Source organism: Salmo salar, chromosome 01 (assembly GCF_965601325.2).
Source record: "Salmo salar chromosome 01, fSalSal1, whole genome shotgun sequence".
Classification (NCBI taxonomy): Eukaryota; Metazoa; Chordata; class Actinopteri; order Salmoniformes; family Salmonidae; genus Salmo; species Salmo salar.
In genome coordinates this window covers 82,486,438-82,506,119 of record NC_138291.1, presented here as the reverse complement: position 1 = coordinate 82,506,119, position 19,682 = coordinate 82,486,438, and the positions used below count along the sequence as shown (strand labels likewise).

At 43.3% G+C, this 19,682-nt stretch overlaps 1 protein-coding gene across 2 annotated transcripts in view; it reads left to right on the top strand.

Annotated features, from left to right (window-relative positions):
* Positions 1 to 12,763, top strand: part of mxra7 (matrix-remodelling associated 7) — a 30,226-nt gene extending 17,463 nt beyond the window's left edge. Inside the window, exons 2-5 of one of the 2 annotated variants that reach the window (XR_006770906.2) lie at positions 7,431 to 7,590; positions 7,866 to 7,968; positions 9,013 to 9,102; positions 10,420 to 12,763. Coding sequence is in view for 1 of the 2 variants with exons in the window: in XM_045723280.2 (XP_045579236.1) it covers positions 7,431 to 7,590; positions 7,866 to 7,968; positions 10,420 to 10,534 (378 nt within the window). In the remaining variant the exon portion in view is untranslated. The remainder of the gene's footprint in view (positions 1 to 7,430; positions 7,591 to 7,865; positions 7,969 to 9,012; positions 9,103 to 10,419) is intronic. The other variant, XM_045723280.2, reaches the window with a different exon arrangement.
* The last annotated feature ends 6,919 nt before the right edge of the window (positions 12,764 to 19,682 follow it).

Below are 19,682 nucleotides of genomic sequence, written 5' to 3'. Positions count from 1 at the left end.
AGCAACAGGTGTGTGGCTGAAATAGCCAATGTTTATAGTAAGAATAATATAATTGAACTTATCTGAATAAAATAAAAAGGATATTTTATTTTATTCCGGAGAATAAAAAAGTATGCAAATGAAGTGGCTCTGTTGAGCGTAAAAGAGATCATTTGAAACAGGTCCTATACACAAGATGAAGAGTTATTTGGCAAATTTGAATTATACAAACCTTAGAATGTCTTAAAAATATAAACATATATGGGCTGCAAAGATGCCATTATAGCCTATTGACTATTTGAAAAAGTTGCAAAAAAAGCTTGCTCTCTGTTCCTTGGCTAAATCAAATCAAATTATATTGGTCACATACACATGGTTAGCAGATGTTAATGCGAGTGTAGCGAAATGCTTGTGCTTCTAGTTCCGACAATGCAGTAATATCTAACAAGTAATCTAACAAAGTAATCTAACAAATTCACAACAACTACCTTATACACATAAATGTAAAGGGATGAATAAAAATATGTACATATAAATATATGGATGAGGGATGGCTGTGCGGCATAGGTAAGATGCAGTAGATGGTATAGAGTACAGTATATACATATGAGATGAGTAATGTAGGATATGTAAACATTATTAAAGTGGCGTTATTTAAAGTGACTAGTGATACCTTTATTAAGTCCATTTATTAAAGTGGCCAGAGATTTGATTCTGTATGTTGGCAGCAGCCTCTCTATGTTAGTGATGGCTGTTTAACAGTCTGATGGCCTTGAGATTGAAGCTGTTTTTCAGTCTCTCGGTCCTAGCTTTGATGCACCTGTACTGACCTTGCCTTCTGGATGGGAGCACGGTGAACAGGCAGTGGTTCGGGCAGTTGATCTTTTTGGCCTTCCTGTGTAGCTAAGGCTGCACATTGTGTTCTTTCATCAAGTGATCATATTTTCACCCATGAGACTATTATCAATTTAATATTGTCTTTACTAATATGTAAAATGTGTTTTGATTTAGAATGGGACATTATCAAATGGGCAGGAACAAGGGCAGGGGAAAAAAGATACATCATTGTGTTGTGACTGTACATTTGTTTATGTGTAACTCTGTGTTGTTTGATTTTATCACACCGCTTTGCTTTATCTTGGCCAGGTCACAGTTGTAAATGAGAACTTGTTCTCAACTGGCCTACCTGGTTAAATAAAGGTGAAATAAATAAATAAAAATAAACACTCCGATAGCGAATGGAGGCCACTTTCCCACATTTCGTTTTTAAGCCTGGTAGGCTTCTCTGGTTTTATAACGGAGCAGCTGAGAAATAAACATAGTAGCAGTTGGGGTCCTCCTATTTTTAGTGTCGACCATCGAAAATCTGCTTTCACACAGGACTGCATATAAACTCAGCAAAAAAAGAAACGTCCTCTCACTGTAAACTGCGTTTATTTTCAGCAAACTTAACATGTGTAAATATTTGTATGAACATAACAAGATTCAACAACTGAGACATAAACTGAACAAGTTCCACAGACATCTGACTAACATAAATGGAATGATGTGTCCGTGAAAAAAAAGGGGGGTCAATATCAAAAGTAACAGTCAGTATCTGGTGTGGCCACCAGCTGCATTAAGTACTGTAGTGCATCTCCTCCTCATGGACTGCACCAGATTTGCCAGTTCTTGCTGTGAGATGTTACCCCACTCTTCCACCAAGGCACCTGTAAGTTCCTGGACATTTCTGGGGGGAATGGTCCTAGCCCTCACTCTCCAATCCAACAGGTCCCAGACGTGCTCAATGGGATTGAGATCCGGGCTTTTCACTGGCCATGGCAGAACACTGACATTCCTGTCTTTTAGGAAATCACACACAGAACGAGCATTATGGCTGGTGACATTGTCATGCTGGAGGGTCATGTCAGGATGAGCCTGCAGGAAGGGTACCACATGAGGGAGGAGGATGTCTTCCCTGTAACGCACAGCGGTGAGATTGCCTGCAATGACAACGAGCTCAGTCCGCTGATGCTGTGATACATCGCCCTAAACCATGACGGACCCTCCATCTTAAAATCGATCCAGCTCCAGAGTACAGGCCTCGGTGTGACGTTCATTCCTTCGACGATAAACGCGAATCCGACCATCACCTCTGGTGAGACAAAACCGCGACTCGTCAGTGAAGAGCACTTTTTGCCAGTCCTGTCTGGTCCAGCGACGGTGGGTTTGTGCCCATAGGTGACGTTGTTGCCGGTGATGTCTGGTGAGGACCTGCCTTACAACAGGCCTACAAGCCCTCAGTCCAGCCTCTCTCAGCCTATTGCGGACAGTCTGAGCATTGATGGAGGGATTGTGCATTCCTAGTGTAACTCGGGCAGTTGTTGTTGCCATCCTGTACCTGTCCCTCAAGTGTGATGTTCAGATGTACCGATCCTGTGCAGGTGTTGTTACACGTGGTCTGCCACTGTGAGGACGATCAGTTGTCCGTCCTGTCTCCCTGTAGCTCTGTCGTAGGTGTCTCACAGTACGGACATTGCATTTTTTGCCCTGGCCACATCTGCAGTCCTCATGCCTCCTTGCAGCATGCCTAAGGCACATTCACGCAGTTGAGCAGGGACCCTGGGCATCTTTCTTTTGGTGTTTTTCAGTCAGTAGAAAGCCTCTTAGTGTCCTAAGTTTTGTGACTTTAATTGCCTACCGTCTGAAAGCTGTTAGTGTCTTAATGACCGTTCAGGTACATGTTCATTAATTGTTTATGGTTCATTGAACAAGCATGGGAAACAGTGTTTAAACCCTTTACAATGAAGATCTGTGAAGTTATTTGGATTTTTACGAATTATCTTTGAAAGACAGGGTCCTGAAAAAGGGACGTTTCTTTTTTTGCTATTAAAGTACTGTATCTTTACTTTTAGTCAATTGGGTACTTTTCCACCACGGATGTTCAGGTTGGAGCTCTAGAAAGGAACCAATACACACAGTCAGTCAGGAAAGCAAAGGCTAGCTTTTTCAAACAGAAATTTGCATCCTGTAGCTCTAACTCCAAACAATGTTGGGACACTGTAAAGTCCATGGAGAACAAGAGCACCTCCTCCCAGCTGCCCACTGCACTGAGGCTAGGTAACACGGTCAGCACCAATAAATCCATGATAATTGAACATTTCAGTAAACATTTTTCTATGGCTGGCTACCCCAACCCCGGCCTACAGCTCCGTACCCCCCGCAGCTACTTGCCCGAGCCTCCCCAGCTTCTCCTTCACCCAAATCCAGATAGCAGATGTTCTGAAAGAGCTGCAAAACCTGGACCCGTACAAATCAGCTGGGCTAGACAATCTGGACCCTCTCTTTCTAAAACTATCCGCTGCCATTGTTGCAACCCCTATTACCAGTCTGTTCAACCTCTCTTTCGTATCGTCCGAGATCCCTAAAGATTGGAAAGCTGCCGCGGTCATCCCCCTCTTCAAAGGGGGTGACACTCTAGACCCAAACTGTTATAGACCTATATCTATCCTGCCCTGCCTTTCTAGTCTTCGAAAGCCAAGTTAATAAACAGATCACTGACCATTTCGAATCCCACCGTACCTTCTCCGCTGTGCAATCCGTTTTCCGACCTGATCATGGGTGCCCCTTAGCCACGCTCAAGGTACTAAATGATATCATAACCGCCATCGATAAAAGACAGTACTGTGCAGCCGTCTTCATCGACCTGGCCAAGGCTTTCGACTCTGTCAATCACCGCATTCTTATCGGCAGACTCAGTAGCCTTGGTTTCTCAAATGACTGCCTCGCCTGGTTCACCAACTACTTTGCAGACAGAGTTCAGTGTGTCAAATCGGACGGCCTGTTGTCCGGACCTCTGGCAGTCTCTATGGGGGTACCACAGGGTTCAATTCTCGGGCCGACTCTTTTCTCTGTAATTTATCAACGATGTCGCTCTTGCTGCGTGTGATTCCGTGATCCACCTCTATGCAGACGACACCATTCTGTATACATCTGGCCCTTCTTTGGTCACTGTGTTAACTAACCTCCAAACAAGCTTCAATGCCATACAACACTCTTTCCGTGGCCTCCAACTGCTCTTAAACGCTAGTAAAACCAAATGCGTGCTTTTCAACCGTTTGCTGCCCGCACCCGCCCACCCGACTAGCATCACTACTCTGGACGGTTCTGACCTAGAATACGTGGACAGCTACAAATACCTAGGTGTCTGGTTAGACTGTAAACTCTCCTTCCAGACTCAGATCAAACATCTCCAATCCAAAGTCAAATCTAGAATCGGCTTTCTATTTCGCAACAAAGCCTCCTTCACTCACACCGCCAAACTTACCCTAGTAAAACTGACTATCCTACCGATCCTCGACTTCGGCGATGTCATCTACAAAATAGCTTCCAATACTCTACTTAGCAAATTGGATGTAGTCTATCACAGTGCCATCCATTTTGTTACCAAAACCCCTTATACCACCCACCACTGCGACCTGTATGCTCTAGTCGGCTGGCCCTCGCTACATATTCGTCGCCAGACCCATTGGCTCCAGGTCATCTATAAGTCAATGCTAGGTAAAGCTCCGCCTTATCTCAGCTCACTGGTCACGATAACAACACCCACCCGTAGCACGCGCTCCAGCAGGTATATCTCACTGGTCATCCCCAAAGCCAACACTTCCTTTGGCCTCCTTTGATTCCAGTTCTCTGCTGCCAGTGACTGGAACGAATTGCAAAAATCGCTGAAGCTGGAGACTTACATTTCCCTCACTAACTTTAAACATCAGCTATCTGAGCAGCTAACCGATCGCTGCAGCTGTACATAGTCCATCTGTAAATAGCCCACCCAATCTACCTACCTCATCCCAATATTGTTTTATTTACTTTGCTGCTCTTTTGCACACCAGTATCACTACTTACACACCTTCATCTGCTCATCATCATCTGCTCATCTATCACTCCAGTGTTAATCTGCTAAATTGTAATTACTCTGCTACTGTGGCCTATTTATTGCCTTACCTCCTCTTGCCATTTGCACACACTGTATATAGACTTTCTTTTTTTTCTATTGTGTTATTGAATGTACGCTTGTTTATTCCATGTGTAACTCTGTGTTGTTGTTTCTGTCGCACTGTTTTGCTTTATCTTGGCCAGGTCGCAGTTGTAAATGAGAACTTGTTCTCAACTAGCTTACCTGGTTAAATAAAGGTGAAATAAAAATAAATAAAAAAAGAGGCCAGAGTACCCGACTTAATTCTGAGTTGGATGACCATTCAAAAATGTATTTCCCCAGTCGGTGCAATTTTATCTGTGGCCAATGACCTTGAGCCTTCTTGGACGGGCACTTAATGTAAATCTATGATAGCACTCAAGTAGGCTTGAACTGTCTAGCTCTCCATGTAGATTCTGTGGTGACGTAGTGTCCCCACAAATGACAGAACACTGAGGCAATCACGGCGCAACTTGACAAAATTAACACCTACGTGCTGTGCTTTCGCTGGCTGCACCTCCATAACAGAGCTAGGCAGAAACACCTGCATTTTGGAGCTGCCTTACTCAAGAGACGTTGACATCAGCAAACCTCTCACCCACACGATGCCATACACATGGTCTGCCATCTGCCCGGTACAGTTGAAACCGGGATTCATCCATGAAGAGCACACTTTTCCAGCGTGCCAGTGGCCATCGAAGGTGAGCATTTTCCCACTGAAGTCGGTTACAATGGCGAACTACAGTCAGGTCAAGACCATGGTGAGGACGACAAGCATGCAGATGAGCTTCCCTGAGGCGGTTTCTATGCAGAAATTATTCGGTTGTGCAAACCCACAGTTTCATCAGTTGTCCGGGTGGCTGGTCTCAGACAATCCTGCAGGTGAAGAAGCCGGATGTGGAGGTCCTGGGCTGGCATGGTTACACATGGTTACACACAGTAGGCCGGTTGGACCTACTGCCAAATTCTCTAAAACAACGTTGGAGTTGGCTTATGGTAGAGAAATTAACATTAAATTCTCTGACAGCAAGTCTGGTGGACATTCCTGCAGTCAGCATGTCAATTGCAAGTTCCCTCAAAACTTGAGACATCTGTGTGCACATTTTAGAGTGGCCTTTTATTGTCCCCAGCACCCCAGCACCAGGTGCACCTATGTAATGATCATGCTGTTTAATCAGCTTCTTGATATGCCACACCTGTCAGGTGGATGGATTATCTTGACAAAGGCTAAATGCTCACCAAAAGGAATGTAAACAAATTTGTGCCCAAATTTGAGAGAAATAAGATTTTTGTGCGTATGGACTTTTTCTGGGACCATTTATTTCAGCTAGTGAAACATGGGAACAGCACTTTACGTACTGCATTTATATTTTTGTTCAGTATATCATACTAATTTGAGTCTCCCGGATTTACATTTACTGTGTTACGTCTAGTCTGAGACCAGGCTGTGTCATGTTCTGATCCCATATCTCCACACAGTTTTGCAAACAGGCGTTTGCGCAGTGGATGCGGTTTGATGTAGTTTACAATTAACGTTACTTTTTAAAATTGTTATTATTTTTATTTAACGAGGAAAGTCAGTTAAGAACAAATTGTTATTTATAATTACAGCCTACCGGGGAACAGTGGGTTAACAGCCTTGTTCAGGGGCAGAACGACAGATTTTTACTTTGTCAGCTCGGGTATATGATCCAGCAACCTTTTGGTTTTGGCCCAGGGCTCTAACCACTAGGCTACCTGCTGCCCCTGCTGCAGTATATCTCCGACTTCTATGCTCAGCTGTTTTGCCGCCAGTTGCTCTCATACAAGGCGTCCATATGGCAGAGGGAGACACATTCATAACTAGAGTATAGAGGCCTGTCCGCCGTCCCGCCATAGATGGAGCCCCATCTGTGCAAAAGCCCACCATTCGATCCCATGGAATCTGTTTTTCGTGAATACAGCCACGCAGCACACTGAACATCCCCTGTGCCGTTTCATGCTCGGGAATCGTGAGACAGAAGAATATGTCCTTGTGAATAGCATCCCCTGACATGTATAGCGAACATAAGTCAATGTATGGGCATCTGGGCCCTCACAACTAACGTCCATTTGGAGAGCATTAGGAGTTTTTGAGTTGTTCAGTCAGAGTTTCCTCTTGATTGCTAGCAATAGCATATTCTTCATTGCAGTGTTATCTGACAAAGGTATTGATGTGAGTTTCTGTGCCTCTGCCTCCCCACACATTGTTTTCACCATATCAATTGCAGCCAGTAAAATCAAAGTCTCTGCAATAGTGTGTGGTTTCATAGCGTAGTGGGCCTAGCCATTCACCGTGGGAATAATATATATATATTATTTATTTATTTTCTCCAGATTTTGGAAATTCTCTTGTGACCCCATTTTCATGTCAGGCGAACCCACGTGGGGTCGCGACCCCTAGTTTGGGAACTGCTGGTTTAGTCCAATGTTTCTCAACCTCTTCCTCTCACTTTCTGTCTCTCTTCCTCTCTGACAGTCTGGCCAACGGTACTCGACCTCAAACCCTGCCTCAGCACCAGTAGATATTCCAGGTAGAGACTTTGGTCACCTACAGTTCCCTGAGGGGGGGTCGTTATTGTGCCCTTTCTCCTACCGACAGACAGGGGGTGCCACAGAGAGCCCAGAGTACAGCAACGGTGAGTAAGCCACTGCTTCAATCACTGTGGATAGAGCAATGGCCACCAACTTTGGTCCTGTTGACTTATACAATTTGCCAGCTTTTGTTTCAGCCTAGCAATAACACACCCTGATTTCAGCTAATCAAGGTCTTGGTGATCAGTTGATCAGTAGACTCAGGTGTGTTAGTGTTGGTTGGAAAAAAAGCATGCACAGCATGTAGCTCTCCAGGACTTGGGCTGGTGAATGACCACTGGGATTCAAACAGCACCAAGAGAGCCTTTTCTCTCAGCAGATATGGAGGAAGTGGAAGTGCCCCTGAAATACGTCCCCGGCATGCTGCGGACCAGCCAGATGGAGAAGATGATGACCAAAGAGGAGCTGGAGGAGGAACAGAGGTCAGTGCATCTCAATACTCTGACGTGGCTTCCTCTCCTAGTCTCCTCCCCTTTCCCCATATTCAACTGCTACTGCATACCAGCAGTAACTGGCCGTGTCCGGAATACCCACACTTGCGTTCTAAATAGTAGGCTTTTTGGGTATGCGAATATAGAACGTTTTATAGGATGTGACATTTTCAAAAGTTAGTATGCTTTAAATGCCAGGATGACATACTAATTTCAGCTTTTCATCGAGTAGAATTTGCTGTACACTTTTGAAGAATCCAATTGTCTTTTCAGAACCATGTGCGTTTGACAACAACTGATAATCAGAATAGGGGACACACTCTACCAAAACAAATGAATGGCATGGAACAAGAACAATTGCGCATTACATCACACTTTCTGAGTATGGACGAGCTTAGTATGTTAATATTTGTTACTTACTGCATACATTTTAACTAAACAGTACATCCTAAATAGTATGTAGTACGATTAGTACACAGTATGTAGTTTTATTAAGTAGTACGCAAGACAGATTTTGGACATGGCCATTATAAATTGTCTTTCCCACTGTTTAACCCTCTCCTGTCCAGCGTCCTCTGCTACCTTACAGCCCCTCTCCTCCTCTCCAATCGTCAGTGTGTGTCAGTGTGTGTTGTCTCTGTGAGGCTGGCTGTGCTTGGCAGCTGCTTCTATCCACGGCACTACTGGGGACTTAGGACCAGGGCTCCGAAAACAAGGCACAGGAAAGAAAGAAAGAAAGAAAGAAAGAAAGAAAGAAAGAAAGAAAGAAAGAAAGAAGAAAGAAAGAAAGAAAGAAAGAAGAAAGAAAGAAAGAAAGAAAGAAAGAAAGAAAGAAAGAAAGAAAGAAAGAAAGAAAGAAAGAAAGAAGAAGGAAACACCCCAATAAGTTGAGGGAGATAACACAAAACTGACCGTAGATCAGTGTTCCAGGGCAGCTTCATCTTACTCCAGCAGAAACCTAGGCCTCCTATTCAGAGACCCACCCAGGCCTGGTGTCTGTCTGTAACATCTGTGTCCTGCTCTCTATTTCTGCAGGGTAGAGTTCACCACTGACTTTACCTCTCTGTAAGTCCCTCGGACAGACAGACAGACATGCAGACAGACAGGGGCTGTAGTAAAAACATGGTAAAGTATGAACATAAGAATTGCGCTAATTCATTAGGGTTGTCATTGCCTGACCATGCTAGAACGGATGGATGTGCTTAAACTCTAACCTCCGATGTGATTTTTAACCTTAAACTAAACTGACACCAAAAACCAAAGGTATTTAAAAGTTTCAGTTCTGAAGCCCCTTGTCTTTTCAAGCATGGCCATCTAGTGACCTATCATCCAGTCCCCTGGCCTCACGCTTATACCAGATGTCTCTCAACTGCATTCCTCGAGAGACCAGCAGATGCTGCTGCCCTCAAGGACTGGACCAGTCCCATATCCCCATGTCTCTCATCCGTACCTCATGCTCCTCAACCCTTACCTCCCTCCTCCTCCTCTTTCCTGTTCCATCCCCCCAGCTCCCCTGAGGATGTTGCCATGGTTCCCATGTGTTAAATATAAATCATGTGTTTCTCAGGGGTGGGTAAGGTGTTGATTGGGACATAACATTTGAGGGATCACCTCAAACCAGATGACACTTCCCCTATTTGATACAACTCATATGGCAATTCCCCATTTGACCAAGAGGTGGTGCATTGCATCACCAAATGCAGTTTGACGTTTTTTGTCATGAGTCTTGTTCTGGAGGCAGCTCTGCAGCGGGGTCACTAGAGCTTTTTTTATTTATTTTAGAGCTGGCACAGCCACAGTCATAAAAGCTGATATGAAACTTAACCTTAACACTAATCTTAGCCACACTGCTAACCCTAATGCCTAACCTTAAAAACGGTCATGAATTTTTACAATATAGACAATTTGGACTTTGCAGCTGGCCCATCTAGCGGAAATCGCTTAGTTCTGCCACCAGGACAAGACTCGTCCCAATAAATGTCAATCCGCTCACCAAACTCTATTTGGTAGTTATTTTGCATCTGGCTTGCTGGTTTGCTGATTTAGAGCAAACAATGCAATTATTTTATTTTGTTTCAGATTTGATCCAGACAAGGCGTGTAGGATGATTGTATGATACCACCCTCTGCCTGGTCATATGTTTTTGTTTTTAGAGATCGGTTCGGTGGCCATTTTGCTCACACCATATTCCCTGTTCTGTGTTGGCTGTGTTTCTCCATGCTGCACTTGGCTGTGTTGGGCTGGGCTGTACCATCATCTAGCTTTGCTGACCTATGTTCTGCACTTGTATCATGAACCACTTATCGTTAACCATCTGTGCATGTGTGTATACTAGAGTTTATTTTTTTTAAACCTGCCTCTGTCCCTCTGGGCTCTATCTCTATCATTGACCAGGTGAGAGCAGCAGGGTGGAGACTTTGTTTACCTGTGTGTTTTTCCCAGGGTGCAACGGGAGCAGCTGGCAGCCATCTTTCAGCTGCTGAAGGAGAACCAGGAGACGTTTGGGGAGGTGTCAGAGGGAGACGTGGAGGAGCAGCTCAGACTCTACTCCATCTGATCCCCTACTCTACTCACACCCTACTACAACTGACTACAACATCTGATCCCCTACTCTACTCACACCCTACTACAACTGACTACAACATCTGATCCCCTACTCTACTCACACCCTACTACAACTGACTACAACATCTGATCCCCTACTCTACTCACACCCTACTACAACTGACTACAACATCTGATCCCCTACTCTACTCACACCCTACTACAACTGACTACAACATCTGATCCCCTACTCTACTCACACCCTACTACAACTGACTACAACATCTGAACCCTTACTCTACTCACACCCTACTACAACTGACTACAACATCTGATCCCCTACTCTACTCACACTCTACTACAACTGACTACAACATCTGAACCCCTACTCTACTCACACTACTACAACATCTGAACCCCTACTCTACTCACAACCTACTACAACTGACTACAACATCTGAACCCTTACTCTACTCACACCCTACTACAGTGAGGGAAAAAAGTATTTGATCCCCTGCTGATTTTGTACGTTTGCCCACTGACAAAGAAATGATCAGTCTATAATTTTAATGATAGATTTATTTGAACAGTGAGAGACAGATTAACAACAAAAAAATTTGAGAGCTCTTTGGTCTTGGCCATGGTGGAGAGTTTGGAATCTGATTGATTGCTTCTGTGGACAGGTGTCTTTTATACAGGTAACAAATTGAGATTAGGAGCACTCCCTTTAAGAGTAAGCTCCTAATCTCAGCTCGTTACCTGTATAAAAGACACCTGGGAGCCAGAAATCTTTCTGATTGAGAGGGGGTCAAATACTTATTTCCCTCATTAAAATGCAAATCAATTTATAACATGTTTTTTTCTGGATTTTTGTTGTTGTTATTCTGTCTCTCACTGTTCAAATAAACCTACCATTAAAATTATAGACTGATCATTTCTTTGTCAGTGGGCAAACGTACAAAATCAGCAGGGGATCAAATACTTTTTTCCCTCACTGTACAACTGACTACAACATCTGAACCCCTACTCTACTCACACCCTACTACAACTGACTACAGCATCTGAACCCCTACTCTACTCACACCCTACTACAACTGACTACAGCATCTGAACCCCTACTCTACTCACACCCTACTACAACTGACTACAGCATCTGAACCCCTACTCTACTCACATCCTACTACAACTGACTACAGCATCTGAACCCCTACTCTACTCACATCCTACTACAACTGACTACAGCATCTGAACCCCTACTCTACTCACACCCTACTACAACTGACTACAACATCTGAACCCCTACTCTACTCACACCCTACTAGTTTGCTGTACTACGTCTAACTCTACTTTCCCCAAACTCTACTCTGTTAATCCCACATGAAACTGACAATCAAGATTAAGGGGGCATTGTTTCAATGGTCCACTCTATTTTGAACCGCATACCCTTCTCTGAAGACTCTGAGTCGTTGAAATAACCAATAAGGTTTTGGAAAGTTGGAACTCAGTCATTTGATTGGTCTGATACAATCTAAGACACTGGTATTCAAAGTCGGGGCCCCGACCAGGGGAACTGCAGTGGGGTCGCCAACATGTATTCGTTTTTTTGTATTGTTGTTTGTAACAAAAATATCAAGAATACACATTATTGTATGGGACAATATACAATATAACGTTTTTGAGAAAGATCATTTGAAAAATACAATTTTATTGAGTAAATATATTTATTGGTTTCTTCATTTTGATAAGAGATGAAAATGTAATTAATTGAAGGTTTTTTTGTTGATGTAAAAATCTAAATTTACAGATTTTAAGGTGTTGTCATTAGATTTGGGGTGGAGTCGCGAGATATTATTGGGAGAAAAATTGGGTCCCAACTGAGAGTTTGAATACCACTGATCTAAGAGGTTCTTATACCGTACACACCAATGAAAGCCAATAGTTTCGGCAAGCCTCATGGTGAAACAACATACACTTATCTGAATGCACCTTACTCCTTTCACATATTCCCTACCTTTCCTCGCCCATATCCTTCTCTCACCCATTGCTATCGCTCCTCACCCTTTCCAATGCAGCAGATGTCCTTCTCTAGACTACTCTGTGCAAGCAAACACAACATTGGCACCAACACAAACATGTACATTAGATACACCTATGTAGATTAGATACTGCTGTTTATTACTTCTTAATGGTACTTAATGGTTTAATACCATTCAAAACAATAAACACAGTGTATTTGATACAAGTAATGGTGTCATCATTGTGTCAGGGTTCTTTACTGCTGTGATGGTTGTCAAGAATCATCCTGTTCTTTCTCTCTCCACCATGTTTTTCTTTATGCCATGAAATGCTACTCTGTTAAATAGTTACTGTAATTTTAGTGTACACTACAGGCTACTGGTGGCAGTGAAAGTACATGAAACAAGTTATTACATTTTTTGTATTTATGCCAACCGTCAATGGCAGTGTTGTATCGGTTTAAGTAGTTGATGGTTATGTTGTCAAATGTTGAGCACCTCTTTTAACATTGTCAGTATTGCAGTCTTTGTAAAAGCATGTGACAATAAAGAGCTGGACTGTTAAGGGGATGTGCATTTCACAGTAACTTAATGGAAGTTAGTTGCCTGGAAGTTTCTGTGAATTTTATCAAACCGAATTGGCAACCAGTAAGTTATTGTAAAATTCACTGTGACTTAATAGCCAGTAACTGCTAGTAACTTATTTGCAACTAGCTGCCAGTAACTTATTGTACTTTCACTGAACTTTTCTCATTACAAGATAGCTTAACATTAGTTAACAACTACTAAGCATTCTTTGTGGTGAACACACTTGGGACTCACTTGGCCTCAATCTCTTGGTTGGCAGTAAACTGACCTTCCTGCTACACAATCAGGCCAGTGAGCGTGACAGAGATCAGCCTCAGTAAGTTACTGTGAATTTTACAATAACTTCTTGCAGCAAGCTGAGAGTAAATTATTGAAAAATAAACATTCTCTTCCTGGTGACCAACTGCCATTAAGTTAATGACAAATATACAGTAAACCCTCTTAACAGTGCAGCTCTTGGTTGTCACAGGCTTTTACAAATACTGTAGAACTGAGAGTGGACAAATTAGGTGCTCAACCATCATCAACATAATGAAAAATGCACACATGTACCCTTAACGGTACCGACCAGTACCAGTACCTAACAGTGTGTGCCATATGCACATCTGAAGTATCCTATAAGCAATGTTCCCTCTAAACTGTGCGCGTGTGAGTTGTTAACATGTTGATCTGAAGTAAAGGTGTTCAGTTTAATTGCACGACAAGCTTCCTTGCATTTGTAACATTTGGTGACAAGGATGGCCGAGTTTAGTTTACCTCCACCATCTCCATTTCTCCCTGTCCCTGGAGATCCACCTGTTCCATGGAATCCCTGGTTTCAATGCTTTCAGTTGTATATGGTAGCTATCAATCTGCATGGAGCTGCCGACGCACGAAAACGGGAGATTCTACTCCACTGTCTCGGAGCTGAGGGACAACGTGTCTTCTCCACTCTACAGCCAGTGGATAACAAGTTTACATCGGTGTTCCAAGCTCTCGAGGAACACTACAATGGCTCACGCAGTATGATCATGCATAATTTTCTCTTCGGGCAAGAGCTCAACTGCCGGGTGAGTCCGTAGCACACTAGCTCTCTCCTCCTTGAGAGAGCTAGTGGTACCATGCAGATTCGGACCACTCAAAAACGAGTTTGTAGGTGATCAGTTCATTGAAAAACAAAGTGCTTCACTGAGGGAGAAACTGTTCGAGACTGATGATCTGACACTGAAGCAAAAGTGTCACTTTTGAACAAAGCCACTTAAGAATCATTCTTCTCACATGTTCCACTGCAGAGACCAGCAGTATCCCTCTAAAGCTACAACCACACACCGATCGCAATCATTGGGACTGTCTCACTGCCAGTCTGTTACAAAACCACACTGGCCACACAGTTCTACATTGCAACAGATGGCGCTAACATCCTGGGACTGGACTTATTTCATGCCCTAGGGTTGCACATGTGGAGCACTTGCCTACACCAGTGTCTATGGAGTACTCACAACTGTTTGAGGGGTTAGGTCACCTCAGAGGTTTTGTCCATCGGCCTACAGTCAACAAAGAGGTCAAGCCAGTAATCCAGCCATTGCGGAGGAGGCCCATTGACAAGAGACTTGACAACCTCCTGGAGGATGACATCATCAAGCCCATTGATTCCTTGTCCTTGGGTCTCTAACCTGGTCGTTGCGCCCAATTAACTTCTCTAGGGTAGGGGGCAGTATTTTGATGTCCGGATGAAAGGCATGCCCATAGTAAACTGCCTGCTACTCAGGCTCAGAAGGTAGGATATGCATATTATTAGTAGATTTGGATAGAAAACACTGAAGTTTCTAAAACTGTTTGAATGATGTCTGTGAGTATAACAGAACTCATATGGCAGGCAAAAACCTGAGAAAAATCCAACCAGGAAGTGTGGAAATCTGAGGTTTGTAGTTTTTCAAGTGATTACCTATACAGTATACAGTGACTTAGGGTTCATTTTGCACTTCCTAAGGCTTCCACTAGATGTCAACAGTCTTTAGAACGTTGTTTCATGCTTCTACTGTGACTGGGGAGAGAACAAGAGGTCCTGGAGTCAGATGACTGAGAGAATGAGATGAGTTCAGTGGCGTGCGCTCATGTGAGAGTGAGCTGTGTTCCTTTTCTTTTTTGAAGACATTGGAATTGTCCGATTGGAATATTACTGAAGATTTATGACTAAAACATCCTAAAGATTGATGCTATACATCGTTTGACATGTTTATACAAACGTAAATATAACTTTTTTTGACTTTTCGTCGTGACATTTTGCGCGAGCTTCCTGCATTTGGAGTAGTGGACTAAACGCGTGAACAAAAAGGAGGTATTTGGACATAAATGATGGACTTTATCGTACAAAACAAACATTTATTGTCGAACTGGGATTCCTGGGAGTGCATTCTGATGAAGATCATCAAAGGTAACTGAATATTTATAAAGTCATTTTTGTCATTTCTGTTGACTCCAAAAAGGCGGGTATCTGTATGGCTTGTTAGCGCTGTACTCAGATTATGGCAAATTTGCTTTCTCCGATTTTTTTAAATCTGACAGCGGTTGCATTAAGGAGAAGTGTATCTATAATTCTTTAAATAACTGTTGAATATTTTATCAACGTTTATGATGAGTATTTCTGTAAATGTATGTGCTCATTCACTGGAAGTTTTGGGAGGCAAAACATTTCTGAACAGTACACGCCAATGTAAAATAGGGTTTTTGGATATAAATATGAACTTTATCGAGCAAAACATACATATATTGTGTAACATGAAGTCCTATGAGTGCCATCTGATGAAGATCATCAAAGGTTAGTGATTCATTTTAGCTGTATTTCTGGTTTTTGTGACGCCTCTCCTTGCTTGGAAAATGGCTGTGTGGTTTTTCTTGTTTAGGTGCTGTCCTAACATAATCTAATGTTAAGCTTTCGCCGTAAAGCCTTTTTGAAATCGAACAATGTGGTTGGATTAACGAGAAGTGTATCTTTAAAATGGGATATAATAGTTGTATGTTTGAGAAATTTGAATTATGAGATTTTTGTTGTTTTGAATTTGCCGCCTTGCTATTTCACTGGCTGTTGAATAGTGTGTCCCGCAGGTGGGACGCTAGCGTCCCACATACCCCAGAGAGGTTAAAGGTGATCTTCGGATCTGCATGGACCGCAGGGCCATGAACAAAGAGATTATTCCCGACAAGTACCCGCTACCAACCGCTGAGGGGCTCACAACCCACTTTTATGGGTCCACGGTATTCAGCAAACTTGACCTGAAGCAGGGATACCTCCAGGTTCCCCTGGCACATGATATCCAAGATCTCACTGCATTCATACACACAGGGGGCTGTTCAGGTACAAACGCATGCCATTCGGACTCAGCTTCGCGCCCAGCTGTTTTCCAGAAAATTATGACTCTTCTCCTGGCAGGCATCCCTGGAGTGTCAATCTATCTGGATGACATTGTGGTGTATGGTGCATCACAGACAGAGCATGAATCTGACTTACAGCAGGTGTTTCATCAGCTCTTCAAGACTCAACACTGAAAAGTGTTCAGGGTGTCAGACGTTGAGTTCCTTGGATACAGGCTCTCCAGCCAGGGCATCACCCCCATCCTGTCCCATGTGGATGCCATTCTCACCTTGCTTGAGCCTTAGTCCGCAGCACAGCTGACGTCATTCCTTGGCATGGCAACATACTACTTACAGTTTCTTCCAAACTACGCTGAGACAACCGCTCCTCTTCGACGGCTTCTGAAAAAAGACGCACCATGAACATGGACTCAGGACTGTCGGGATGCTATTTATTTAAATGTTGAATATTTTTTTTACCTTTATTTTTTTACAATGATGGCCTACCCCGGCCAAACCCGCTACAATAACTGCTACGCAGGAGCTCAAGGTGCAGCTCGCATTGATCCCAGCACTGGCTCACTTCGACACATCAGCACAAACGATTGTCACCTGTGATGCCTCGGCACTCGCCCTTGGATCTGTTTTGTCTCAACTGCATGGAGGCATGGAACGGCCAGTGGCTTTTGCCTCACGGGTTTTGTCTCCGACTGAACAAAAGTACTCTGTGGGGAGAGCCGGAGGCCCTGGCTTGCATGTGGGCATGCGAGCGCTGGCACTTGTACTTGTACGGCAGACCATTAAAACTCTGCACAGACCATCAAGCCCTCACAGCACTTCTGGTCACACATGGTTCCGGACACAAGCCTCTATGGCTTTTCAGATGGGCAGATCATCTGAACCAGTACAATTCCGATCTTGAGTTCACCCCAGGATGCCACAACGTTGTGGCTGACCTGCTGTCCAGGACGATTTCACCTGCATAAATGGTGTGCATGGCAACAGAGGGGGACGACGACAACTGGGTCCACATGCTACATGGCCCACTAGAAGCTACAGTCACAATGCAGGAACTCAAACAGGCATCACAGGATGACAAGCTGCTCACAAGGCTTCACACCTACATAAGGTAAGGATGGCCTGCTATGGTGAATGGAGACCTACTGCTGTTTTCTTTATTTTTATTATTTTCTACATTGTAGAAATAACACGTATGGACTCATGTAGTAACCCAAAAAGTGTTAAACAAATCAAAATGTATTTGAGATTTGAGATTCTTCAAAGTAGCCACCCCTTGCCTTGATGACAGCTTTGCACACTCTTGGCAATCTCTCAACCAGCTTCATGAGGAATGCTTATCCAACAGTCTTGAAGGAGTTCCCACATATGCTGAGCACTTGTTGGCTGCTTTTTCTTCACTCTGCGGTCCAACTCATCCCAAACCCCAAGAACAGTTGGGTCTGGGTCCTGTTTGTTCCCTCTGTCCTCCAGCATCCAGTGTCCAGTGTTGCTGCAGCATCGTCCCTCCTCCAGCACCGGCCCAGGCCGATGGACGCACTCCCCCCCCCCCCCCACCCCCCTGCTCCCTCTCCACCTCTCTCCCCCTTCCTCCTTCTACACCTACAGTGCCTTGCAAAGTATTCACCCCTTGGCATTTTTCCTATTTTGTTGCATTACAACCTGTAATTTAAATGGATTTTTATTTGGATTTCATGTAATGGACATACACAAAATAGTCCAAATTGGTGAAGTGAAATGAAAAAAAAATGACATGTTTCAAAGAATTCTCCAAAAAAATAAAGGGAAAAGTGGTGTGTGCATATGTATTCACCCCCTTTGCTATGAAGCCCCTAAATAAGATCTGGTGCAACCAATTACTTTCAGAAGTCACATAATTAGTTAAATAAAAAAAGCCAGAAAAAAGCCATTGCTTAAAGAAAAAAATAAGCAAACACGTTTGGTGTTCGCAAAAAGGCAAATGGAGGATCCCCAAACATATGGAAGAAGGTACTCTGGTTAGATGAGACTAAAATGTAGCTTTTTGGCCATCAAGGAAAACGCTATGTCTGGCGCAAACCCAACACCTCTCATAACCCCAAGATTACCATCCCCACAGTGAAGCATGGTGGTGGCAGCATCATGCTGTGGGGATGTTTTTCATCGGCAGGGACTGGGAAACTGGTTAGAATTGAAGGAATGATGGGTGGCGCTAAATACAGGGAAATTCTTGAGGGAAACCTGTTTCAGTCTTCAAGAGATTTGAGACTGGGACGGAGGTTCACCTTCCAGCGGGACAATGACCCTAAGCATACTGCTAAAGCAACACTTGAGTGGTTTAATGGGACATACTTAAATGTCTTGGAATGGCCTAGTCAAAGCCTAGACCTCAATTCCATTGATAATCTGTGGTATGACTTAAAGATTGCTGTACACCAGCGGAACCCATCCAACCTGAAGGAGCTGGAGCAGTTTGGCCTTGAAGAATGGGCAAAAATCCCAGTGGTTAGATGTGCCACGCTTATAGAGACATACCCCAAGAAACTTGCAGCTGTAATTCCTGCAAAAGGTGGCTCTACAAAGTACTGACTTTGGGGGGGTGAACAGTATAATATTTTGCATTTTGTGTAAATCAAATGATACAACCCCCCCAAAAAATATATTTTAATTCCAGGTTGTAAGGCAACAAAATAGGAAAAATGCCAAGGGGGGTGAATACTTTCGCAAGCCACTGTATGAGCAAAAATGTCAAAATATATATTTTTGCTTTGACATTGTGGGCTATTGTGTGTAGATTGATGAGGGAAAACAACTAATTAATACATTTTAGAACAAAATTTGGAAAAACTGAAGGGGTCTGAATACTTTTCGAATGCACTGTATATACATTACCAGTCAAAAGTTTGGACACACCTACTCATTCAAAGGTTTTTCTTTATTTTTACTATTTCCTACATTGTAGGATATTAGTAAAGACATCAAAACTATGAAATAACACATGGAATCATGTAGTAACCAAAAAAGTGTTAAACAAATCAAAATATATTTTAGATTTTAGATTCTTCAAAGTAACCCCCCTTTGCCTTGATGCGGGTGGTGCAGTCACACTCTTGGCATTCTCTCAACCAGCTTCATGAGGAATGCTTTTCCAACAGTCTTGAAGGAGTTCCCACATACATATATATACACATATATATATATATATCCCGGACTCAGACATTGCTAATATCG